Here is a 26802-nt window from a genome sequence, read left to right as displayed (position 1 = left end):
TCTGTTTGTAGGTTTCTCTAGTTTTTTCTGGTTATAGAGCAGGCTAAATAGTGAGGCTGGGGGGATTGCTCCTCCCTATGAGAAAAGCTCTGTGATTGGCCCTGTCTGGAGCAGGAAGTCAAGACAACCCATCCTATTGATGGATACAACCCCAATTCTGAGAAAAATGACCTTTCAGGTAAGTGCCAATGATTCTCTCTATCTGTTGGTGATGTGCCTGAAGACTGAACTTACTGTTTTTTGGTATTTTTAAACCAGCCAGAGAAAGAATATTAAATACAAGTTTCAACTAACAGTGTTCACCAAAATAAGTTTATTTATTTCAGATCTTGGAATATCTGACAGAGTACATGAGTAATTTGGATTTTATAAAATTTTTATCTAACATGTAGAAGTAATCCTGCAGCCAAGAGGCAAACTTTGAATTTGCATTAATATGAAATTGCACTCCATTATGAGTCTTTAAAGTTCAGTATTAAGTGTATAAAGCTCAGTTCAATATATATTTGAGACAATAGTGCCCACAAGTGATAATCCACTGTGCTCAAAGAATCAGTCTTTAAAATTTAAGATACTGATAGTAATTTACAATGCTGATATTGGCGGTCTACTGGTGCAGTGCCAATCTAACAAATAATGGTCTTAAATTACATAAACATTTTCTACTGAAGCCAAATTATAGCAAGAAGAAAGTTTAACAATTCCATTATTGTGGGGTTTTTTTTCAGAGCAGTCTAACTGTCTTTCCAGTCACAGTCAAGAAGTCATCATCAGCCAGTGCATGAAGTGCTTCTTCAAACATGTCCTTCGTGATAGCCTTAAAGAAAAAATGCAAAACACATAAATGTTGTGCCCAACATTCACATAAATCTTGGATATCACTCTAGCTCTTTGACTTCCCTCTGAGAACCTTGAAGTCACTATATTTCAGCAAAATACAGTTAAAAGGCTTTCAAATTGTTCTTATGAATCCTGAGGTTCCCTGGTTTCTCAATGAGAAGAAGAGTAATGAAAGGACAAGCATCTGTGAAAGGCAACTTGCCTGCTACTACTGATTTGCCCCTGGAATGTGCAGCTGTAGGAGAATGTTGGGTGTTTCAGTGTTACACACACAGTTGGCAAAGGGCAACAGTAAGGTCCAACTGGCCTAGTCAGCACCTCATATGAACTCCATGTGCACACTATAACAGAACACAAAAGCTTCTGCAACATATTGGGATTCTATGGTAGATATGCACATCTTCAGCTGGTAAGTCAACATGGAAAGAATCTCCCAAGATTTAAACACACTGCTATATGACATAGCTCAGCAAGCACAGGTAGAGGTGCCCTCTCTATCAACAAAAAGTAGTCATACATGATGTGCTGTGCTTAGCTTACTGTCCTCACTTTGTAGAATTCTGCCCATGCCTGTTCCTATTTGTATATATACACCTATGACCTTAAATGACTATTTCATGCATCTGATAAAAGCTTTGCCACAATGTATTTGTTAGCATTTTCAGTGCAACAGAATTCTGCATTGGTTTTGCTACAATAAAACTCACCATTTCAGATTGTGCACGAAGATCATCAAAGAGCTGTTGGTATCTTAAACTTGGTGTTCTACCCTTAGATTGAATAAGCTTCTTCAAAGCCTGAGCCAATTCTTCCTTGCGTTTACGAGCAGTCGCACTCATGCCTTGAAAACAAGAACGGCGGGGAAAAATCAGCATGTTTTCCCTCCAAAAGTACAAATACAGTAGTAACTCAGAACATTTCCAGTGCTATATATAGCACTCTTTGTACAGATTACTGTATCAGTCAGTTTCAGGCTGACTGATTATTTCAGGCTGACTGACTGTGTGGCATTATTTAAGAAGAACATTAATGGAAAATCCACAGACTAATTCACTGTTAGATATGAACCTGTAGTGAGAATAGATATATCCACAATTCCTGTCCTTGGATCAGTAGCAGACTGTTTCAGAGCCTCCCGGTGAAGACGTTTTGCTTCCTCTACGTCTATCGTTTCCACTTTGCTGGAGAAGCGCACTTTAGCATGAGCTTCTGCAAGACGAATCAAAGACTCCAGCTGTCGAGGATATGCCGAGACCATTCCTCTACCACTTCCAATCTTCCTCATGTCCACATATGCCTAGTTTGGAAAGAAAATGTTTGATACAGTATTCTATTTTAAACATTTACAATTGTTACTAAATATAAGGAGTGACTTTAAATGGACAGATGTCCTCCATTTTTAAATACTCCATTTATATTCTCATTAAAACAGGATGTATTTTCACTGTCATGTTTTAACAAAGGCAGTGCTTCCTGTAACTGATGCTACAATAATATTTATAACAGATTTGATATCTGTTTCTGTTAGAGACTACAAGAAGATATATGATCCAATATCCAATCCTTTGAAAGGAAAAATAAGGATTAGGGTGACTACACACAATTAAAACAACCAGTTTTAGTTGTTCAATCCATGAAGGACTTGGATTTTTTTTGCAAGTGTTGTAATGTTTTAACCTTCTGTTACCTCAATAAGAGCTTGACTTGCTTCTTCACTCAGTCTTGGACTGATATAACTACGAGCATAAGCCAGGTAATCTCTTAATACTGCCATGTCCATGTACTCCTCTTCCACCTGCTCTGCAGTTTGATAGTATAATGCAACCAAGTGATGAGCCAGACGTCTGTCATATGCCTCATCTCTAGGGTCCAGCATAAGGAAAATGAGATCAAACCTGTGTGGAAAAAGATAATATGAATAATTTTTCCACCATTAAGACTTGATCAGAAAGTGACACTGTTGTAAATTCAGCTAGGTAGATGATCACATATCAAGCTCTATTACTGATATTTTTCCATTCCTGAAGAGCATTTTCTATATAATAAAGGGAAAGGAAGTTAGTATAAAATTTGTTTTGTGTTTTATTTTCACCGAACAATATGTACATTTATACGCTGGAACCTACCAATCCTAAGCACCGGGGGGTGGGGTGGGGCAGGGACTGTCAGATAATTACGGCAATTTTTGTAGGTATCCATATACACGACGATGAGGAATATTTATATACCATTCTTCAACTAAAGCTCTCAAAGCGGTTTACACAGAAACAAACAAACAAACACAAAAATAAGATGGTCTCATCCCCAAAGGGCTCACAGTCTAAAAAGAAACATAAGGTTGACACCAGAAATAGCCACTGTAGGGATGCTGTGCTGCGGTTGGATAGGGCCAGTTGGTTTCCCCCCCTGCTAAATATAAGAGAATCAGCACTTTAAAAAGGTACCTCTTCGTTCAGTTAGCAGTCTAAAGACATACTTCTAAATACATGACTATTGTCCTCAGAATCCATTCAAAACAAAATGCACCCCATATCAGCATACAGAGTAAGGATTGTTTACATATTTCGAAGAATTGGTTGGTTTGTGCAAAATAAAGTCATATTTCCCAGTTACCTACAGATACCAAATTTTGTACGAACAATCCTGTGGCTGAAGTTAACTGAATACACTACTTTTTACACTGGAATGTGCTGGGTGAAAATTTAAATTATTATTTTATTTTTAAGAAGGAATTCTGAATATAATCATCAATTTCAATATTCAATAAGATCAATAATTCCAAAATGACATCATGCCCAAGAGAAGATCTTTCTCAGATTCAAGTTTACTGCGATTCAAATTTCCCAGATGTGGTAATTATTCATTAAAATGAATAATGTTTGAAGTTGAAATCCTAAAAATTTCAATGTTATTTTACTTCCCATTTGCAAGCATATTATTAGATTTTATTACATGTATTTAATTTCTTGAACTTTCCTGTAAGTAAAATCTACACAAAATGCCTTTGCTCAGTCAACAACAGACCTCACCTACTGGTTTAAATATTCAAAAGGACAATGAAAGGCCTCTCCTATTTGTGCTCAAAGAAACACAATATGGAGCATGCTGATTTGAGAATTACTATCCAGATGAAGAAAAAATGATCTTGTACAAACCGTAATTAAATATGGTTCAATATACCTAGATAACAATGTATGAGAAAGTTGAATGTTTTCAATGGTAGTTTTCTTTGGATTCCACTGGGATTCTATAGGATTAGCTGCTGCCAGAATGGAGGTACGAGCATTCAGTTGACAAATAATTCCAGCCTGTCAAGAAGAACAGATCTCAGATTCACTTACAATTCTAATAGAGCCGAAAATATAATTCTGTACGTGGACTGCAGCAATGAATGTCAGTAATGAACAGTGTTGAGTGGGTCAGATTGCCACCCTATATACAGGTGAAACTCGGAAAATTAGAATATCGTGCAAAAGTCCATTCATTTCAGTAATGCAAATTAAAAGGTGAAACTGATATATGAGACAGACGCATTACATGCAAAGCGAGATAAGTCAAGCCTTAATTTGTTATAATTGTGATGATCGTGGCGTACAGCTCATGAAAACCCCAAATCCACAATCCCAGAAAATTAGAATATTACATGGAACCAAGAAGACAAGGATTGAAGAATAGAACAATATCGGACCTCTGAAAAGTATAAGCATGCATATGTATTCAGTACTTGGTTTGGGCCCCTTTTGCAGCAATTACTGCCTCAATGCAGCGTGGCATGGATACTATCAGCCTGTGGCACTGATGAGGTATTATGGAAGACCAGGATGCTTCATTAGCGGCCTTCAGCAATTCTGCAGTGTTTGGTCTCATGTCTCTCATCCTTCTCTTGGCAATGCCCCATAGATTCTCTATGGGGTCAGGTCAGGCGAGTTTGCTGGCCAATCCAGCACAGTACACTGTATACTTTTCAGAGGTCCGGGAGCAAGTTCCAGTGAAATTAGTGGATCTTCTGAGTTAACATGTGAAGAATTGCAAGGTCAATATTAAAAGTTGCCCTACTGAACAAATCCAGTCATTTTGTATAGAAGTGTCAGTTAACCACTTCCTTAGAACTATTTGACAAACATTATTTTAGTCATTGCAGGTATGTTTTAGGTGAACATTTACCTTAGCTATAGAAAGTGTTTGTTGTTCCATGACTTCATGAAGCACTGATCTTGTGCTCTCATTCATTTTATCAAACTCATCAATACAGCAAATGCCATTGTCACTGAGAACCAAGGCTCCTGTCTGCAGAACTAACTGTCGGGTTTCAGGATCCTTCATCACATATGCTGTAAGACCAACAGCACTAGACCCTTTCCCAGATGTATATTGGCCTCTTGGAACCAAGCTATAAACATAATGCAGCAACTGTGATTTGCTGGTACCAGGATCTCCACAAAGTAGAATGTTGATCTCAGCACGAAAATTGCCTCTCCCGGTATGACTGAAATCTTTCCTTGATCCTCCAAATAGCTGAAGGAGAATGCCCTGAAAAATGAAGAGTTGCAGCATTTTTTTTTCCAGTGAGAGAACAATTTCAACATTTTATTAGAAAATATCACACTGATACTCAACGCCAAATTACAAGTTACATGAAAACAAAGCAAATGTTACCAATCACAATTGCTACTCATAGCCTACTGGAATAGTGTTATACAGGATGATGACCATATGCATGTGAGGTTTTCCTTTCTTTAGAGTATTCAGGAGCAGGTTTTCTAAGATTCAGATAGCTGGTGACTGCATCTGAATGAGGCAATCAGGTAAATGGAGCTGATTATATCTTTCCTACAGAATCATCACCTCACAGTAGCTCTCGTATGCTTGCAGGTATCTCTAATGGGCAACCTCATTTACAGGTCTTTGGCGGTGTGTGTGTGTGTGTGTGTGCACGCACATGCACGCACGCACACACACACAGCCAGATATTAGTCTTTAAAAACACAGAAGGCAGAATCTAGCAATAGCAATAGCAATAGCACTTACATTTATATACCGCTTTATAGCCAGAGCTCTCTAAGCGGTTTACAATGATTTAGCATATTGCCCCCAACATTCTGGGTACTCATTTTACCGACCTCGGAAGGATGGAAGGCTGAGTCAACCTTGAGCCCCTGGTCAGGATCGAACTTGTAACCTTCTGGTTACAGGGCAGCAGTTTTACCACTGCGCCACCAGGGGCTATCTAGTCAGTAAACTTTAGAAACAACAAAACTGTTAAAGTACTTCCACTTAAAGAAAACAAAGCAGAAACAACAAGACCTGGCCTCTAACATAATCTGCAAAACGCTTGTGTTTAAGATTGTGTAACGTTTAGTTACAAAATAATGTTTTAGTATTTTAAATTGCAAGCCACCTTGGGTACCTTAGCAGAAAGACGATACATAAATGCCATAAATAAAATAATGGATACTTTGGGTTGTATCCTAAAAGATCCTCCTATCTGCAGAAGAAGTGCTGTCTTTGCCAAGGTGGAGAGGAGATGTGACCTGATCACCTTTTACCTCTGCGGTCCCGTGGCCTGCCCTTAAAATTGGCTCCAGGGGCTCCCCAATCCTTAGGAACAAATTTGAGGGGGAATTCAGCAAGAAGGGAGGATCTACAAAAATCATCCCTCATAAGAAAAGCCCTGCTGGATCAGGCCCAAGGCCCATCTAGTTCAGCATCCTGTTTCACACCTGTTGCCTCAGGGAAGTCCACAGGCAAAAGCTGAAGGCATGCCCTCTCTCCTGCTGTTGCTCCCCTGCAGCTGGTATTTAGAAGCATCCTCTCTTGTGCTATCAAAAATACTTTTACTTTTGGAACACAATCCATTTCATTCTTATGCCAGGCAGGTGGATGCTTGACAGTTGGTTTTAAAGTGTTTTAAGAGCAGGAATAACCAAATTAGACTCCGTTGAATCATGTAATGTGAAGAAGGCCAGATTCTACATCAAAAATGCCAACTAGTTTATTTCTGTTGAGTAGATAAGACTAAGAATCAGTTCAACTAATGAACTGAGTTTAAACTATTTTTAATTGGAAATTAAAAAAAAGAATTTTCATAATCAGCAAATGATGAAAAGGTGTATTTTATGATTTTTGAGAAAACATGGCTATCCTACATTGTATAATCCTATGCATACTTACTGGGAAGTAAATCCCATTGGACTCAATAGGGATAACTTCTGAATAAATAAGCAAGCATAGGCTTGTCATTTGAAATTAATTTTAATATAAGCTGCTGTTTATATTATAAAATATATATTTGCATCTTTATCCCATTCAATTTTTTGAGTTCTTAAAAATTATTGGGCATTCTACACCAATGTATACCAGCTTTAAGCACTATCTGAACTCACAGCAAGTTATGTTTTCATATCAAAAGTTGTTATATCTTAATGTTTATATACTATGATGGGGTCACAAAAATTTGATGTATTTCATCAACGTGGCAGATGCAGTAATGTGTCTCTTGATATTAGTGAATGATTTTAAGCTCTGCTTACCTTTTTAATATCTTCATGCTCATAAATACTTGGAGCAAGTGCTGAAGAAAGCCTGTCATAAATATCTGGCTTTCTGGAAAGCTCTTGAAGCATTTTCTCACGTTCCTCTGTAAACATTTTCTGTTCTGTTTCTTCATGCAAACGTTTTGAGTCCGTTTTGCAATAATGAATAACATCAATGTGAGTCTTATAGACAGATCTGACACTGCTCATCCTTGGAATGACACGAACAGGGACGGCTCTGTAGATACCTGACCCAATACAAAGTCATATTATAGTTGCCAAATGCAAGGAGATGCACCACACAGTTCCTCCCCATAAGACATTAAATTAATTAAATTTCTAAGTTATATACTGTACAGCTTTAGATTTTGAGTGAGCGACACAATCAGTTGGTAGGTCAGTGATTTCCAAGCAGCTCATACTATTTTGTCACAAAAGATGGGTAGATACAATGCAGTGACAGAAACATAGTACAGTCATCCCTGGCCAACCACTAGGATTCCATTCTGGCAAAACCTCGCCATTGGCAAATTTGCAGTTGGTGAGGCATGGAAGTCTGTGGGAAATATGGGGGTAGGGGGACCATGCCTACAAAAAGACCTAAAAATAAAAGGAAACAATATATAACAAAATTGCTGGAAAATATCGCCAAGAGTCACCAAGAAGAATGAACAGATTGAAACTCTGAACACACACCCCCATCACTAAAAAACCTTACTCAGGTCGTGGTTGGCAAGACCTGTCACAATTTCCCCTTCGCATATACTCAAAACCGTGATTGGCAAGGGATGACTGTATATCCTTTGAGTAACAGACTCACACTGATGAGATCTATAAGTATGTCTTCATTAGTTATTTTCCCATGGAGGAAAGCTTGTGTAAGCTAAGAGTATCTGTAATGTTATGAAGGCTAGATTAGTTCTGCCCCAGTGTACATGCCACAGGTAAAGTGCAGCAGTTGTTTCCATTCTAAATCAGAAGAGACACGCAAGTGCAAAATAACTGAAAAGCATCCAATTCCCCTACTCACTGATAATTCTTTCTCTCAGCTTACTGTTTCTAAACTATCAGAGAAGACATACTATTCCACACTGGTTTACTTGTGTTTATTTTTATTTAAATAAAAACAACTACTGATTTCCAAACACACTCCTTACCTGTAATATTAACTCTGTCACCAGGCTGAACCTTATCAACTAGGTCATTGTGAGCAAAAAGAACTGTAGTATATGGTGTCTGGCCAGCAGGCATATCTTCTGGGGACTCCTGCAGTTTGATCTGACACAAGGTTGATGATTAGTTAAGGTGCAGCAAAAGTTTCTACCAAATGGAGTTACAAACACTGTTTAAAAGTATTCTTCTTCAGGCATAGTTGGGAGCAAGGAACACAACCATGTTCCTTTCAGAGGAGTGCATCAGTCTGCAACTGTTTATAGAGTGCAGAATGCACCAAGTCTGCAGTTACAATTCCTTACAGTGAGCAGATAGCAACTGTCCATAGGCAACCTGCTGAACCGGTAGACACAAAAGTCTTCTTGCTCATGTTTCTATGAGATGAGGGAGGAAAACAAAACAAAAATCGGCAGAAGCCGAGCATCTTAGTTAGGGATGTGCTTGAAACGTGATTTGGCTTCCAAATTGCGGCACAATCTCTTTAAAACTGAGGGCTTTCGCAGCCCTTTAACACAGAGAAGAGCAGGTCCATCCCTGCTCCTCTTCCACTAGCTGCCATTGCCATAATCGCCTCCCCCCGTTATCAGCACATGCTGGTGGCGCTGCCCCCACGTGGCGCAGGCAAGCACATGGCCTCCGTGCATGCATGGGGAAATGTGTTGACCATGCAACTGTCTGCCGTGCATGCACAGAGGTCATGTGTGTGCCAGCACTATGTGGGGGCAGCTGGTGGAGAGCGTGTGAATAATGGCAGCGAGTGGAAGCGGAGCACGGATGGACCTGCTCTCCTCTGTGTTAAAGGGGCTTGTGGAAGCCCTTTGTTTTAAAGTGATTGTGCTGTGAATTGCACTGGAAGCTGAACTGCATTTCGAGCACATCCCTAATCTCAGTCGCTCTCTGGATAAAATTTTTGGCTCTATGTGGTGCCGCCTTTGTACATAGTCCAAAAACTGCAGTTGGTCCAGAATGCGGCAGCCAGGTTGGTCTCTGGGTCATCTAGGAGAGACCATATTACTCCTGTGTTGAAAGAACTACACTGGCTGCCAATATGTTTCCAGGCAAAATACAAGGTGCTGGTTATAACCTATAAAGCCCTGAACAACTTAGGCCCTGGGTATTTAAGAGGATGTCTTCTTCACCATGAGCCCCACCACCTGTTGAGATCATCTAAAGAGGTTCGTCTGCAGTTGCCTCCAACTCGTCTGGCAGCTACTCAGGAATGGGACTTCTCCATTGCAGCCCGTGGACTTTGGAATATGCTCCCTGTTGAAATAAGAGCCACCCCATCTCTGGCAACTTTTAAAAAGGCACTGAAGACCAGTGTTCTCTCTCATTTTTTTGTTCTGTGTATGGAATGAGTTTTGTTCTGGGCAGGAGCATCAAGGCACTGTGTGCACACATGCATTCATAATGGAGCCTTCCTGATTCAACCTGAGTGGGATCTAAAATTAACTGAGCGGACATATATATTTTAAATATTTTAATACTGGGTTTTAAATGTTTTAGTTGTTAACTGATTAATTGTTAAATGATTTTAATAATTGTAAACCACCCAGAGACCCAGGTTTTGAGCAGTATAGAAATATTTTAAATAAATAAATTAAAGCAAGAAAACATAGTAGGCCTCTTTAGCAGCACTTTCTCACTTCTGTTTCTCTCCTTTGAGAAAGGAAAGAAAGAGTTGGAAGGGAGCAATTACCCCACAATACTGGCAAGATTATGCTAATTAGGTTAAAATAGGTCTATCTCAGACATCTTGGCAGGAAACTAATGGAAGTTTAAGTACTGCAGTTCAGAGGGTTCTATGTTTTAAAATGCTCACCTAAGTTAGCTGGTGTGTGAAATCTTTCCTGCACGTGTTTTCTCCCCAGCTCCATGCTCTTTTGGTGCAGACCCCACCTGTATACGTACTATCTACTAGGGAGGATAATCATTCACAGATCTCACAAAGTGAGCTCTAGTCCTTGGAAGCTTATTTTACAATAAATCTACTAGTCAGTCTTTAGGGTATAGTACTGAAAGCTATGAGAAGCATGTCAACAGGTTTTGCAAAATTTGCTGGTGAAAATTAAACATGTCAGAAATTTTCAACTGAACAAGAGAAGCAACATACCATCTGTTTATCTGAGAACATAGAGCGATTGTGAATCAAAGCCATACTATGCGTGGTGTTACAGTTCTTGCATGCTGATGGTTCGGCAATCCTGCCTCGGTCAATTTCTACTCTTGTTGTGAAAGCACAGACCTGGCACTTGAAGAAAGCTTCTTGCATTTCTGGTATTAATTGGGAGCTTCTGATCACCATACCATTTATAGTGATGAGCTGGTCAATATCTATGATTTAAAAAACCAAACAATCACTTTTTCACATAATTGTTATGTAGATCTTTAAGAACAGTTAACATGTATTTTCCACTTAGAATCTCTCACTATGGTTCTTGAAAGAGCAAGAATTATGTGAAATCCACTGTGGACTTTATCTGAACACTATAAATCCTTGTTTCAATTTTACTAATAAATTAGGAGGCAATTTCCTCCATAGGGAATTATTCACTAGTACTTGTACATTCCTTTGAAGTAGACGAAACCACCAGAATAAATTTGCAGAATATTTTGACCAGGGGGAAGTTAAACTCAAGGATTGGGGGGGGGGGTGTGACAGACAAATATACATGATTATTTTTCTGGTAATAATTTACCTGTGGCTAAGCAGTTTAATAAATAATCCCCTCTACATGTTGGTTGATGAGGGAAGAGTGGGACTGCACTCTGCTGACCATGCCCTTGAGGTTGACACACCTGTTGGCCATGCCCTCCTCATCTATGCATCTACTTGAACATTTGAAAGTGGTCCCATGCATGTACAGCTGTGAATGCATGGAGAAGATAAACTGAATAAGTCAATAAAGACAATGTAACCAAAGCATCTTACCTTCTGGGTTCAGGCTCCTCATGTTTCTTGTCTTTACTGCATTGTATGGTCTTACTTGAATTTGGTGTTCCAATACCGAGTCAGGGTAACGATCAAAGAAAATTTCATTAGCAGCCATATCAAATGTTGGAATAACTTCCTGCAGAAATTGGGCAGATAGAACCATTGTATACATCAAAACTTGCTTCACATTTGTACTACAGCATACTGTACTTCATAAACCCAATGAACTTTAGATGGGATCAGCACTGACTTTTGACACTAACAGTTACAGGTACTTCCTCATCCACTTTCTGCTGCCATCCCCAGATTGTAAACTTGTGGCCATGACCATGGCCACTGTCTTTTTTCACAGCACCTAGGGTTTTCTTCTTTTTGTTTTGAAATGTAGACACTTAAATATTGGCTTGGAGCCAAAGAACCAAGCAACTAGTCAACTAGTCCCACCTGCCTAAGCAGGCTTCGAATCCTTTGTTTCTTGCAAACAGCACTTCCCAATGCTGACTTTTAAAATTGAGAATTATTATTAGAATTAGCAAGTGATAATCTCTCTCTGATAGCAGCAGTTGATTTCCACTATACTGCCATGGTTGCATATCTGAAGCAACTCTACTCAATCACTCAAGCTTCTACTACTACATACTACTGTTCTTCAGTTGAAGAGCCTATTTAAAACATTTGTCTCACCTGAGGATAGCACATCAACTGTCTGTAAAGATTTTCATCAAATGATTTTAGATGGTCACAGTTTACATTCAGAAATGGCTCCCCAACCAAGTTTATCTGCAAGGCAAGGCATATATTTTTTAGATTGTGAGCCCTTTGGGGACAGGGATCCATCTTATTTGCTATTTCTCTGTGTAAACCGCCCTGAGCCATTTTTGGAAGGGCAGCTTAGGAATAAAATAAAATAAATAAATAAATAATGCACTTAAAATGGTCAATAGCAAGAAAGCATTAGACACCAATGAAACAAAGCAGGCCTACAAGAACGAACAAGTAAAATACAGAGAAGAAAAATGGAGGACTAAGCCACTGCATGGTCAATATTTGCACAATATAACCGGAAAATCAATCATCAAAACCTAGCAGTGGCTTAAGAATGGCAGCCTGTTTAATACTGGCTGCACAAGAACATGGACTAAGAACAAATGCAATAAGACCATAAGAAGAAAAGACCAACAACAAACAGCAAGTGCTGCCTTTGTAAAGAAGCAGATGAAACAGTGGACCACCTAATCAGCTGTTATAAAAAGATGACACAGACTGACTACAAACAAAAGCATGACAAGGTAACAGCAATGACTGATACACTGGAACATCTGCAAAAAATACAAGCTACCTGTAGCCAAAAATTAATGGGACCATAAAATTGAAAAAGTGGTAGAAAATGAAGATGCAAAAATATTATGGGGCTTTCGACTACAAACAGACAAACATCTGCCACACAATACACCAGATATAACTGTAGTTGAGAAGAAAGAAAAACAAGTCAAAATAATCGACATAGCAATACCAGGGGATAGCAGAATAGAAGAAAAAGAAATAGAAAAAATCACCAAATACAAAGATCTACATATTGAAATTGAAAGGCTGTGGCAGACAAAAACCAAAATAATCCAAGTGGTAATTGGCACCCTAGGTGCAATTCCAAAAGACCTTGAAGAGCACCTCAACACCATAGGGGCCACAGAAATCACCATCAGCCAATTACAAAAAGCAGCTTTACTGGGAACAGCCTATATTCTGCGACGATATCTATAATAATAACAACAATATTGATAATAAAATTCTTGCATCCCAAGTCCTTGGAAAGGACTCTATGTCTGGATAAAACAAACCAGTCAATAACACCTGTCTGACTGTGGATACAAGAAATAAAATAAAATAATAATAATGATAATAATAATATCGTTAAGTAACAGATTAAAAATTAGCACTTTAATCTAAAAATGCAAGACAGGTTTGAACTATACTTCTGTAATATACCTCCTCCAGTCGCTGCATATACAGAGGCTCATTAAGATCCAAGCCAATATTTTCATCTTCTTTAGCCATTGGATCAATAAAACGCTGGAGAAATCTCTAAATGTTGAGAACAAGACAAGAATAAATGCTTCAGTGTCCAAATTCATCCAAAAAAATCAGGACAGACTGCTATAATTCACATTCTCTCTCTCTCTCTCTCTCACACACACACACACACACACACACACACACACACACACTTCCTTCATAACTAATACTGGTTTTATACCATCCTATTGAAATATAGTGACTGTTAACATTACTGGTAAAAAACATCAGACAAATGCATCTTTGGAAGATAAATATGTGGCAATGCCTTTCCCAGGCATAAAGATTTTTTCATGCATGAACACATACAGATTGTTTTATCTCACATTTCAACATGCTCTTTTAGAAATAAAATATTACAATAAGAGAACAAACAAATATTCATAAGTGTGGCAACCATTAAACACGCACCTGGAACTTTTCTTTGCATGAAGCCACATTGACATCTGTTCCCCAGATCACAAGCTTTTGTCCAAGAGACTGTTCACTTGCTAATGCATCCTCTGCTGTAGGCTATGTAAGAGAGTAACCCATCAATATTACATTTTAGGCTGTAATCCCATGTCCATGTGAGTCCTATTGAATTCAGTGGTGAGACTTCTTCCAAGAATGTATTCATAGGGCTGTAAATTAATCTAGGTCACTTGTATCAGCTTTGGCTAATATACCAGCTGTGTCCATTTCATGAGATAAACTACCTCTGAACAGTGGTACATCTGCTGGAAACCTCCAGACTTGACTAATGCAATGTGCTCTATGTGGGGCTGCCTTTGTACATAGTCCAGAAACTGCAGTTGGTACAGAATGCAGCAGCCAGGTTGGTCTCTGGGTCATCTCAGAGAGACTATATAACTTCTGTAGTGGAAGAGCTATGCTGGGTGCCAAGTTTTCAGGCAAAATAAAAGGTGCTGGTTACAACCTATAAAGCCCTAAACAGCTTAGGCCCTGGGTATTTAAGAGAATGTCTTATTCGCCATGAACCCCACTGCCCATTGTGGTCATCTAGAGAGGTTCATCTGCAGTTGCCTAGTGGCTAATGTCTAGTGGCTTGTCTAGTGGCTAATTGGGGGTAGGCCTTCTCTGTTGTAGCCCAAAGGCTTTGGAATGCGCTCCCTGCTGAAATAAGAGCCTCCCATCTCCAACAACTTTAAAAACAGCAGTTAAGACACATTTGTTCACTCAGGCTTTTAATTAGACATACAGTTCTTAATAGTTAAAAAAAAATTGCATGCCGATATGTCAGCAATGTAATGCACATATTAACTCCAACTCTCAACAAAAATGTTGTGCAAAAAACCTAAATGCTGGTTTATGTTTATCAGCTTTTTGGTGCGTTTTTTGCATGCAATAAAAGGTCTTTTTGTTGAGAGTTTAAACATTGTGTTAAATTTTAAAGTGTTAAAAAAAATATTTTTTTAAAAGTAATAAATTTTAACATGTAAAAACATTTCAGTTTGCATTGTTTTATTGTAAAGCGCCCAGAAACATAGGTTTTGGGAGGTATTCAAAATGTGATAAATAAATAATAAGATAAGAACTACGTACCACATCTGAATGCAGATCCACCTGTCTGGCTTTGCGTACAGAGCCAAGGTCAGCTCTCTGTCTGATTGGAGTTCCTCGCACACCACTCCCTGGGGTTCCTTCCACTCTAGAACTGGGAGTCCCATAGGTCAGTGGTGAACTAACATCAAAGTCAAGTGGAACTGTTAGCAATGAAATAGGGATTATTATTTTAAAATACAAGTGTTAATGTATTTGTTACATATGCTTCCCGATTGGTTTCTCCCGACAGAAAAAACAAAAAAGCATAGAAGTTTACAGAATTATACAAGCCTGCTTTAAAATGAACAAATGGCATAGTTGCTCCAAAACTGCATGAATCCCCATTTAAGTCAATGAGACCAAGCCTATGAAGCACTAATAATGCTCCGTGAGTGGCTTATATATTGTACACGGAGTGAGGGGAGGATGGAAAAGAAAATAAATTTCTTATAAAATCTGAGTTGGTACTGAAGTGCAATTTTGTTATATCTGTGGCTCATCAGAAGAACAATAACTAGTTGCCATGTGAAGACTATCATCCTACAGTGGCTATGCTACTTAAAACCACCATCTGAATGCATGAAGATTAACATTTAGACACACAAATTGATTGGCTGCTTTTAACTTGTGATTTTTGACACTGCACCTATCGTTTACATAGGCTATGTTGCAATATTATAATAAACACTGATTATCTAACCATCTTAAGCACTACCAAATCCCAATTATCTTAGTGGGAAAAGTTAAGCGCTTAAATATCTCCCACTGAAACCAACAGGAATTTGAAGTACTTTGGATGGATGACACCCTAGAGTGTGTTATTTTCTGAATTATCAACAGAGTTTGAAACAGTAATCTAGAGGGACACTATTGGTCTTCAGATTTTATTTATAGATACTTTTCCTCCCATGTACCACTCGGTTTTCACAATGGTCATAATCCAGAGAACATAACATGTTGCAGAAGACTATGAATCCACAGAACTTCTAAACTACAAAGTAGAAGACTCAGCCCAGGGATTTTCTGCTTCCCAGGCATCCTTCCTTTTCTAGTATCCAAAATGAAGAGCAGCAACTGGAAAAGTTATTGAATTTTTTTTCTCATGACGACAAAAGCTCTGTGTTACTTGCCCTTTCAAAGTCAAAAGTACCTGAATGTTGGAGTTGTGGTGGACTGGAAAACAGAGCATCCTGAACATTTGGGCTTTGTGCGTCAATTGGCGGAGAAGTTGGCATTGGTTGCAAATCTCCTGTGGATGTGGAGTCATCTGTGCGACGCCTCTGTGAAGGAGGAGATTGTACATCTTCACTACGAGCTGCAAGAATATAAGAGATAAAGAACAACTTTAATCACACTTAACTCTAATTTCATACTATAAGGCAACATACACTTTTTTTAAAAAGAGAGAAAAGTATTAAGAGAACAGAATTGTGTCCAATAATAGAAGCTGAACTGGGTGGCACAGTTGTAACACAGGTTCCCCGCTTTTTTCTCCAGCTGAAGACCACACACATTATAACATAATGAGTCCAGCTAGTAACTCTGATGCCTTCCAAGTAAATCATTACAATTTAAGCAATGTGGGGATGCATTTAGAATGGGAAGTTCAGGTCAAATGCAGCCTGAAGACAATCAACTGACATGCCAATGACAAATGAAGTATTCAGCGGTCAGCACCATCTCCAATTCTTTAAAATTAGAAGACATGCCATATGAATGAGAAAAATGAAGGTCTGATCATCACTGATCAGATTAATTATATTACACAGGTGGAAGGGGTTCAAGCACATTTTTCTTCAAATCTGCATAGCAACATCTATTTTTTTTTAAAAAAAATACACTCCTCGCAATTTCTCTAGTTAACTTTTAATCCCTTTTCTTGAGCATAAAGATGCAATTTAAGTCAAATCATATCATCACTATAAACATGCATGCCCTCCACCTTGTGGCACAATGGGGAAAGCCAATGGATTTAGGGGGAAGTCATCCATTCCAGACCCTGGTGAAAAACGAACATCAGGAGGACTAGAGAGCACATTAAATCGATCCCTTCAGCTCAGCATCATGCTCAGGTGTCAAGTATAACTGCAAGACAGAACAGGATCCTGTCGATTACTACTGCCAAATAAGGCACTCAAGCTTTGTTAACAGAAAGCAGCACAAACATTTGCTTTCTCTACATACTGTGGCAGGCAATTTTAGAGGCTGCAAGGTTCTTGAAGAACAACTACAGCATCAGGAAAGCTAACCTTTTCCACTTACAAAGTCTGTGGCAACAGGGAGAAAGCCACCTAAATCTTTCAGTGCACCACGGGGGGGGGGGGGGGGGGGGTTGGGACACATACGCCCTCACCCTCCTTTTTGGCATACATCGACGCATTTGCTACAGAAAATACCTGCATAACACCAGTTTCCTCCACAGCACCAGGAGCGTATGTGGACACCCTATGGTGCATGTATAGAACTTAGGCAGGTATAGTTAAAAGACACACACACCACTCTAGCAGTGTTCCCTCTAAGAGCAATTCCCAGATGTTACTGACTACAACTCCCAGAATCTCCAACTGCAAAGGCTTTTACAGGCGGATTATGGAAGTTGTAGACAACATCTGGGAATCCCCATTAGAAGGAACTCACCACCCTAGCAATCCCAGAATAATGAGAGGCCCTCTCAAAGTAATTCATGCAGTCAAAAAGCATAGCCAAAAAGCGGTGGGTGGGTGTGATCATCTACACAAACCCGGGGGGCAGGCCTGGGGGAGCCACACAGCAACTTACGGGTAGGAGGATTGGTGCCACTGCTGGCTGGACCAGCTCTGCCTCTGTGGCGCTTACTGCCGCGGCGGCTCGGGGTAGACGCTGGCGAGGACATTTCTTGGAGAATCCTAAGGCGGAGGAGTAGAACAGAACGTCACTCACACGAAAAGGCATTAAGAGCACCTCCCGCCATTCGAGCCCGTCTCCCGCAAGACCACTTACTGAAGAAGCTCGCACACCTTCCCTCAAACCAGCGCGATGCAACCCGGCTTTGGCCGCCGGAACAACCCGCTACTTGTGGTTATTCTACCAAGAAGAGAGAAAGGGGAAGAATTCCGCGCCAAAAGGATCACGTGATCTGGAACTTCGCGGGCTTTCCCTCCAATCGTGGAGTGGGAGATACCATGTCAGCCCCAAGGAAAGGGGTTCAGAGCCATTGAGTCTACGTTGCCGGCCAAGGATTTGGAGTGTGTGTTTACCAATGGTCCACGTACGCAGGTCACGAAAGCCAAATGCGGCCATCTGCCTACAAATACTTTCCCGCTACCACTGAGCCCCCTTCCTTAACAAAATGGTATGTGCTGCAGCCGACTGAATTTCGCGGCTACTCGGAGGAAGCAGGAATAGTCCATCATCATAAGAGAAGGAGGAGAAGGACAACAGAGGTAGCACTGGCCTCTCGCAGCAACTGCTGCTGGTAGCTTTCCTGGAATTCCAGACCTATGTTTAAAGAAAGGGAGATAAAACCATACATTATCCAGCGTTTAAAGGAAGTGAAATAATGTTGTATCCAAAACCCGGCCAAACCCCATCTTTCCGCCTGCAATGGTTTCTTCCACCACCAGCTCCCGCCTTCCTTTCCTTTAGCCAAGCCAATCGCGCACTTTCTCCATCATCCCAACACAGTTGGACTGGGATCCACCCTGAAAGTTTTTCTGCACCGCTCTCTTCTACCCTCCCATGCCTTGGTTCCGTCCGTCTGAGACTATCGGTGTGGCGCCGCTGCTGCCTTCCTACTGAGAGGTGGTGCAGCCGCCGCGATGGCGACGACCCCGCTCCCTCCGCGGGGAGCGCAGGGCCTCCTGCTGCAGTTACACGGGATCCTCCTGAGTCCGGACCCTGGTAGCGCAGCCCTTCACGGGCACAACCTGATCCGCTCCTTGACGGAGACATGCGTGACTAGCAGCGGGGACGCCGCCCGCGGTGCGTAAGCTCGCAGTTGCGTAGGAGCCTGGAGGCTGCTGGAGAGTGTGCGGCTAGGCTTGCTGGGATTAGGAAACCTCGATGTCGTTGCATGGTCTCGGGCATTGGTTTATATACTGTGTCACTTAAGCTCTTTCGGGTATAGCGTAAATGACTTGTCCCCTTAGCTAAGCAGGGTCAGCTCTGGTTGCATATGAAAGGGAGATTAGAAGTGAGCACTGTAAAATATTCCCCTTAGAAGATGGAGCCGCTCTGGGAAGAGCAGAAGGTTCCAAGTTCTCTCCCTGGCTTCTCCAAGATAGGACAAGGTTTTGGTTTTGTTTTTTTTAAATAGGACAAGATTTTTCTGCCTGCAACCTTGGAGAAGCCGCTGCCAGTCTGCTTAGACAACACTGAGCTAGATGGACCTATAGTCTGACTCAGTATATAGCAGCTTCCAGCTTTCAGTTTTTGATCTCTGGAACTTATTGACAACTAAAATAGTGTATGACTATTTTAGCCATATGGTTTTTGTATATTTCCTCGGAAGCAAGTCCCACTAAACTTCGTGGGGCTTACTTTCAGTGGGGCTACTTATGTACTAGTGCAGACTAGTGAATCTGCGTAGGATTACTGTTGTGCTCCCTGATTGAGTGCATCTTTATTCCTAAACAGATTCCATTGACTTCAGTGAGTGTTCATAAAATTGCAGTCTGCAATCCTAAACATACTCACCAGGGAATAGTATCTGTTGACCTCAGTGGGATTTGCTTCTGAGACAGCGAGCATTGGATTGTGTTGTTAAATTGTAATCCTGTCCACTACATCATATCATCATTTTATTTATTTGAAATATTTACTTCTCGTCTCCATTACACTACTGCCTGGGGCAGCTGACAAAACCAATACGCTATAACAAACAATATAATACTAATAAAATAGAAACTAACTAAAAACTGTTAAAACCAAAACTGCAATTTAAAAACATTAGAAGTTAAAAATCTGTCAGATGTAGTTACAGCTAAAATGTTAAAATGCCTCTCTAGAGAAATGGGACCAACAGTTTCTTAAAGACCCTGAGGGAGGGAGCATGGCAGAGCTCTTCTGGGAGGGTTTTCCAAAGTTGAGGGGCCACAGCCAAAAAGGCCCTGCCTCTAGTCCCTGCCAATTGGATCTCTGTTAGCAGTGGGGCCATGAGCAAGTCTTTGGATGATGAATGGGTGGCCCTGGCAGGTTTGTATGGGTGGATGCAGTCCGACAGGTTTCTGAGCCCTAAGCTGTATAGGGGTTTAAAGGTTAAGACCTGAGTCTAGCCCAGGAGCACACTGATAAAGCACCGGTGCACTGTGGCACCAGTAAAGCTGCCCCAGAAGCGGTAGCAGTGGGGCCATGAGCAAGTCTTTGGATGATGAATGGGGGGCCCTGGCAGGTTTGTATGGGTGGATGCAGTCCGACAGGTTTCTGAGCCCTAAGCTGTATAGGGGTTTAAAGGTTAAGACCTGAGTCTAGCCCAGGAGCACACTGATAAAGCACCGGTGCACTGTGGCACCAGTAAAGCTGCCCCAGAAGCGGTATAATACTTGTGAAACAAACATCCTTGTGGCAGCATTCTGGGCCATTTGAAACTTCTGAACTATCTTCAAGGGCAGCCCCATATAGAGCACATTGCAGAAGTCCAATCTGGATGTTACCAAAGCAATGAGTGACTGAAGTCAGGTCTGACTTCTCCAAGTAGGGCCGCAGCTGGCGTACTAGCCATAGCTGGTAGAAGGCACCTCTGCCATCTGGGCCTCAAGGACAACATCAGGTCCATATGCACCTCCAAGCTATGAATTTTGTCTTTCCTAGTCCAAGACCAAATCTACCTCCTTCCTCAGATAATCAGTTTTACTGACCCAGAGCACTTCCATCTTATTGGATTAAGGCCCAGTATGCTTGCCCCCATCTGGCCCAGCACAACCTCCAAACACCAGTTAAGAACATCCACTGTCTCCCTGATAGCTACTGATTTAAATGATAGAGCTGTGTGTCATCTGCATATTGATAACACTGCAGGCTATACTCATGGTTAATCTCTCACAGCAGTTCCATGTAGATGTTAAGCAGCATGGGGAACAAAATGGATCCCTGTGGCACCCTCTAGGCCAGAAATCAAGGGGTGGAGCAGGCATCCCATAGCATCATTGAATATGACCCTCCAGATATGACTGGAGCCACTGTATCGTCCTCAAGTCCCAGCCCAGAGAGGCAGCCTAAAAGGAATCCATGGTTGATGGTATCAAAAACCACTGAGAGGTCCACAGAATCAACAGAGTTACACTCCCTCTATCTGTCTCCCAGCGTAGGTCACTAGGGTAACCAAGGCTGTTTCTGTCCCATATCTGGGCTGGAAGCCAGACTGAAAAGGATCTAGATTTCCAGAATAATTATTAGATACCTATCTAGCTTTTCTTCCCAATCAAATGTGACTAGCTTTTGACTAGTAAATCCTAATGCATAGATTGGTTTGTACTTTGGGGCAAAATATGTTGGGGCGGGGGGAGGAATTTGTCGGAAGTTTTCAGTTAGTTTAGTGCTTCACAAATTTTGAACTTTGAGCTTATGGTAAGGAAGAATATACCATATCTCAATCATGGGGATGGGGCCATCATGAAAAGTACTGGTCCTAGAATCCTGAGCTGGAGGGACAATTTACCTAATCTAGTTCCTTTTGCATTTCTTAAGAGGGCTTTATGGTTTTATGGAGAGGGGATTGGGGAAAATGCACACACCATTGTGTAGCAATCAGAAATATAGGGCACTTTCGCATGTCAAAGTGATTCACATGCAATGACTGACCTGAGGATAATTTACTCAAAGTAGTCCCGTTGAAATTAAAAGGACAAACTAGGTGCCTAACTTGTTCTTTTAATTTCAGTTGGACTATTCTGAGTAACTTCCCTCATTATGTCAGTCAGTATCTTAATCCTTAAAACAGCCTTGTGAAGTGGGCAAGTACTGTTCCCATTTTATAGAAAGATGCCAGTCAAAATTGATAGTTACTTGCTTTAGACAGCAATTTTCAGTACACTATCTAGGGAGTAAGTTCAACTGAACTCAGTGGGACCTACTTCTGAGTAGATATGCATAGGATCATGTTGTTAGGTACCATTGAACTTGTGGCTGAAGAGAGATTTGAAGCGGGGGGGGGGGGGGGGGGGCTTCACAGCATACACTCTCTGCTACTAGTTGTCTGCTCTTGTAGTTCTCTGCTCTTGTAGTCACCTCTTTTCCAAACTAAAGAGCTCTAGATGTCGTAGCCATCTCATAAGGAAGATGCTCCAGGCCCCATATCGTCTTGGTTGCCTTCTTCTGCACCTTTTCCAGTTCTACAATGTCTTCCTTAACATACAGTGACTAGAACTACGCAGTATTCAAATGTGGCCGTCCCATAGATTTGTATAAGGGCATTATAATATTAGCATTTTTATTTTCAGTCCCCTACCTAAGGATCCCTAGAATGGAATTGGCTTCTTTCACAGCTGCTGTGCACTGAGTCAACACTTTCAGTGAGCTGTCTCCCATGACCCAGAGATCTCTCTCCTGGTCAGTCACCAACAGCTCAAACCCCATCAGCGTATATGTGAAGTTGGGGTTCTTTGCCCCAATATGCATCATTTTATACTTGCTTATATTAATCAACATTTGCCATTTTGTTGCCCCCTCACTCAGTTTGGAGAAATCCGTCTGGAGCTCTTCACAATCTGTTTGAGATTTCACTACCCTAAATAGTTTAGTGTCATCTACAAATTTGGCCACTTTACTGCCTACCCCAACTTGTGATTGTAGTGGCCCAACTAATGATGGCCACTAGCTTGGAAGGGGCTTGGACAAATTCATGGAGAACAGCTGTTATCAATGGCTACTAGTTCAGTGGCTATAGGCCACCTCTAGGACATACCCTCACCTCTTGCTTCTCAGAGGCATCTGGTGGGCCATTGTGGGAAACAGAATACTGGACTTGATTTCCTTGGGCCCGCCCATCTGCTGTCATTAAATTGTGATGCCACCAACATTTAAATTCAGCAAATAGAGAAACATGCTGGGCAGATTACGTTTTAATTTACAGTTAGAAATCACAGTTCTAGTGCTCCCACCCACTGTGTTTTTCATTGCACCGTGGTGTTAACTTGCTAACAATTCCACAACAGTATTTGGAAGCTGCAACTTGTGCAAAATGCTGCTGTCCATCTCCTCCTTGAAGTTAGATGCAGAGCACATACTAGTTCTTACTCTATTGCTGGCTGCCAGTTTGTTTCTGAGCACCTGTTATTAGCTGTGCAGCCCAATCCTGTGTATGTTTATAGTCGGAAGTAAGTCCTGCTGGGTTCCATGGGTTTTAGTCCTAAATAAATGTGCAGAGGGCTTCTGCATTAAATACCTATATGGCCTGGGCCTATTGTACCTTAGAAACGGCCTCATCCTGTGTGAAACTTCCTGCTCTTTATAATCCTCAGGAGATACCGTGTATTTGCATTGCTGTTTTTGAAGTTAAATCTGTAAGCACTAAATTGAAGCAGGGTACTTTGGATGGTGGTGGTGCCCCAAGACTAGTGTTTCTTCCTCAGCAAGGCTCTTATTGGAACATCCCTGGTTATTTTCAGATGTGTAGTAAAGGCATTTCTATTCTGTTAGGTCAGGGCCTGACAAATCCCAGGCATGAGGGAGCTATGGCACTTAGAAATTTAACTGTGGTGCCTACATTAGGATATTCAGAGGAGGAGTTATTTAATAAAATATTTATTTGTCCCATGGTGCCCTGTTTCTGTTCTAAGTGTAAAGAGGATAAAGAAATGCCATTTTATCCCCACCTCCAGTGTCAGTCACTATGTAATTTTGTCAAGTATCTGTTGTCTGGCTCCTACATTTCTGGGCTGGCTCCTAGATCCAAAGAAAATTTATCAAGGCATGTGTTAGGCTCTAAATTTGCTTTAAATATTGTATTATATGTGCTTTTATTACTGGTATTTGTTATATATGTGTGTGTGTTTCTTATTGATAGTGATTTTTTTTTAACATTGTCACCTGTACTTTTATTCTGACTTTTTAAAGTATTGAACTGTTTTAAATATGTATGCATTCATAGTAGTTGTATATTCATGTATGTATTTACAGTAGTTTTAAATAAACCATGTTGGGTGCCTGTAAAGCAAAACAGTAGTTTAAAAAAGGTAAATAAAACATAGAGGAAGTTTGAACTATAAACCTACCTATAGGCTATCATAAGTGCAACATAGGAGTTGCAGCAATAAAGTTGTAATGTTTGCCTAAAAATAATCATGAATATCAGTTATGCAAAAGTAAGAAATGAAAGCCATCGATGTGTGAACATTAGCACTTCCTTTCTGTGGACATGCATTATTCCTTGTAGCCTGAAGAGGCCTGCTGAAATAATAGCTGGGTACTGTACAGGATTTTATGAACCATATTGTTCATGTCATGCAGTGAGAAATGCAAGCTTATGTCAAGGAAATAGCAGTGTCCTATTTTGAGAAATATATGCAAACAAAATAATCTGTTCTGACGATAGCGATATTGACATTTCTTTTAAAGGACACATTATTTATGTGTGAATAAGGCTTAGGGGAGCGAGATTTTCTTTACATCTATATTTAATACGTCAGACTTTGCTTCTCTGCAGGGGAGGAGAAGAGGATGTCTAATGTTTTAAAAACATCTATGAGCTTTGATTAACTCTGTGACTATAACAGCCTTTTAAAAAATCAACTTTCATATTTAGAAGGAATTCTGTTGTGTCTCTTAATTCTGTGACATGTTGATGTGAGTAAAGATTCTGTAACTAAGACCTTAAGCTAAATTGTACTAGAACTATTTGGTAATTTGGGTGTCAACTTGAAAACTACTCTTTTCTGTCTCGTGGCCCTGTTCATGTGTACAGGGAATGTGTGGGGAGAGAGTGGGATCACACATGCTGGCCTGCAGGCAGTGGAAGGTCTGTACATGCACAATTGAACATGTGTGGGCTCCATCCACTTGATCATGTACAGGACCCCTGGGTTCCCAATCACATATACATTTCATATATACATTGGGGATTCCAGTGTCTCCCTGATGTATATATGTGCAGTTGGTTCATGTGTAAGTCCTATTCAGACCTTTAGTTAACCGTATAGAGACTGAAGTTGGGGGCAGTACATGTGATTATGTTTCCCATCTTTACACACACTTCTTGTATTTGACATGCCACATGAAACTGCTAGTTTTATATATATTTGAATCATGCATTTACTTTTGTGTTTAATTTTTAAGTTTTAATCCTTTATTTCTCTTTCCACAGCCTTACAGACTTCTCTGGTATTTTCTAAAGAAGATGGTTTACTTGTATTTATCCATAAATCACTGGGCATTGAAGAAGTAAGTTGATACTTTGAAGTATACTTGCTTTGCAGTGGTTCCACTCCTACCTCATAGATTCTAGATGGTGTCTCTTGGAGACTATTATTCTTCATAATCTGAACTTTCATATGGTGTCCTTCAGGACTCCATATTGTCTCTGATGTTGTTTAACATCTATATGAAACCACTGGGAGAGATCATCAGGAGATTTGGTGCAGGGTGTTATCAATATGCTGATGACACCCAAATCTATTTCTCCATGTCAACATCATCGGGAGAAGGCAAAACCTCCCTAAATGCCTGCCTGGAGGTGGTGATGGGCTGGATGAGGGGTGACAAACTGAGACTGAATCAGGGTAAGATGAAGATACTTATTGTGTGGGGTCAGAACTTGGGAGATGATTTTGATCTGCCAATTCTGGTTGGGGTCACGCTCTCTTGGAAGGAACAGGTATGCAGTAATAGGAACATAGGAAGCTGCCATATACTGAGTTAGACCATAGGTCCATCTAGCTCTGTATTGTCTACACAGACTGGCAGCATAGGAACATAGGAAGCTGCCATATACTGAGTCAGACCATAGGTCCATCTCGCTCAGTATTGTCTACACAGACTGGCAGCGGCTTCGGTTGCAGGCAGGAATCTCTCTAGCCAAGCCCTATCTTGGAGATGCCAGGGAGGGAACTTGACACCTAGATGCTCTTCCCAGAGTGGCTCCATCCCCTAAGGAGAATATCTTAACAGTGCTCACTCATCAAGTCTCCCATTCATATGCAACCAGGGTGAACCCTGCTTAGCTAAGGGGACAAGTCATGCTTTCTACCACAAGACCAGCTCTCCTCTCCCTAGGAGTCTGGGAGTGCTTCAGGATTCCAGTGTCTCCCTAATGTCCCAGGTTGAGGCGATGGCCAGAGGTGCTTTCTTACAGCTTTGGCTGATATGCCAGCTGTGTCTGTTTCTTGAGATGAATGACCTCAGAACGGTGGTATATGCTGGTAACCTCCAGGCTGGACTACTGCAATGTGCTCTATGTTGGGCTCCCTTTGTATGTAGTCCAGAAACTGCAGTTGGTCCAGAATGTGGTGGCCAGGTTGGTCTCTGGGTCATCTAGGAGAGACCATATTACTCCTGTGTTGAAAGAGCTACACTGGTTGCCGATATGTTTCCAGGCAAAATAGAAGGTGCTGGTTATTACCTATAAAGCCCTAAACAGCTTAGGCCCTGGGTATTTAAGAGAATGTTGTCTTCACCATGAGCCCCATCACCCGTTAAGATCATCTGGAGAGGTTCGTCTGTGGCTGCCGCTAACTTGTCTGGCAGTTACTTGGGAATGGGCCTTCTCCATTGCTGCCCCTGGGCTTTGGAATG

The 26802-nt window shown here is 40.9% G+C and overlaps 2 protein-coding genes across 7 annotated transcripts in view; one reads left to right on the top strand and one right to left on the bottom strand.

The window, feature by feature from the left end:
- Positions 1-298: 298 nt before the first annotated feature.
- On the bottom strand, positions 299-18621 carry MCM4 (minichromosome maintenance complex component 4). Its single transcript, XM_053249055.1, has 17 exons — positions 18079-18621; positions 17878-17984; positions 16250-16414; positions 15100-15260; positions 13966-14067; positions 13468-13563; positions 12166-12261; positions 11479-11617; positions 10660-10880; positions 8531-8651; positions 7371-7621; positions 5005-5370; positions 4021-4148; positions 2528-2735; positions 1909-2137; positions 1548-1681; positions 299-817 (listed from the first exon to the last, which is right to left on the bottom strand). Exons 2-17 carry the CDS (start codon positions 17969-17971, stop codon positions 725-727), a joined length of 2604 nt encoding a protein of 867 aa, XP_053105030.1. The 5' UTR covers positions 17972-17984; positions 18079-18621; the 3' UTR covers positions 299-724.
- A 127-nt stretch (positions 18622-18748) lies between these two features.
- Positions 18749-26802, top strand: part of PRKDC (protein kinase, DNA-activated, catalytic subunit) — a 208749-nt gene continuing 200695 nt past the window's right edge. For all 6 annotated transcript variants that reach the window (XM_053249047.1, XM_053249046.1, XM_053249045.1 and 3 more), the window contains exons 1-2: positions 18749-19059; positions 25376-25452. In XM_053249047.1, coding sequence (XP_053105022.1) covers positions 18897-19059; positions 25376-25452 — 240 coding nt within the window. In that variant the 5' untranslated portion in view covers positions 18749-18896. The remainder of the gene's footprint in view (positions 19060-25375; positions 25453-26802) is intronic.

The sequence above is a fragment of the Hemicordylus capensis genome, chromosome 4 (genome assembly GCF_027244095.1).
Source record: "Hemicordylus capensis ecotype Gifberg chromosome 4, rHemCap1.1.pri, whole genome shotgun sequence".
In the NCBI taxonomy this organism is placed as follows: domain Eukaryota; kingdom Metazoa; phylum Chordata; class Lepidosauria; order Squamata; family Cordylidae; genus Hemicordylus; species Hemicordylus capensis.
The sequence above is the reverse complement of the archived record's forward strand: the minus strand, read 5'-3'. Positions and strand labels throughout refer to the sequence as shown.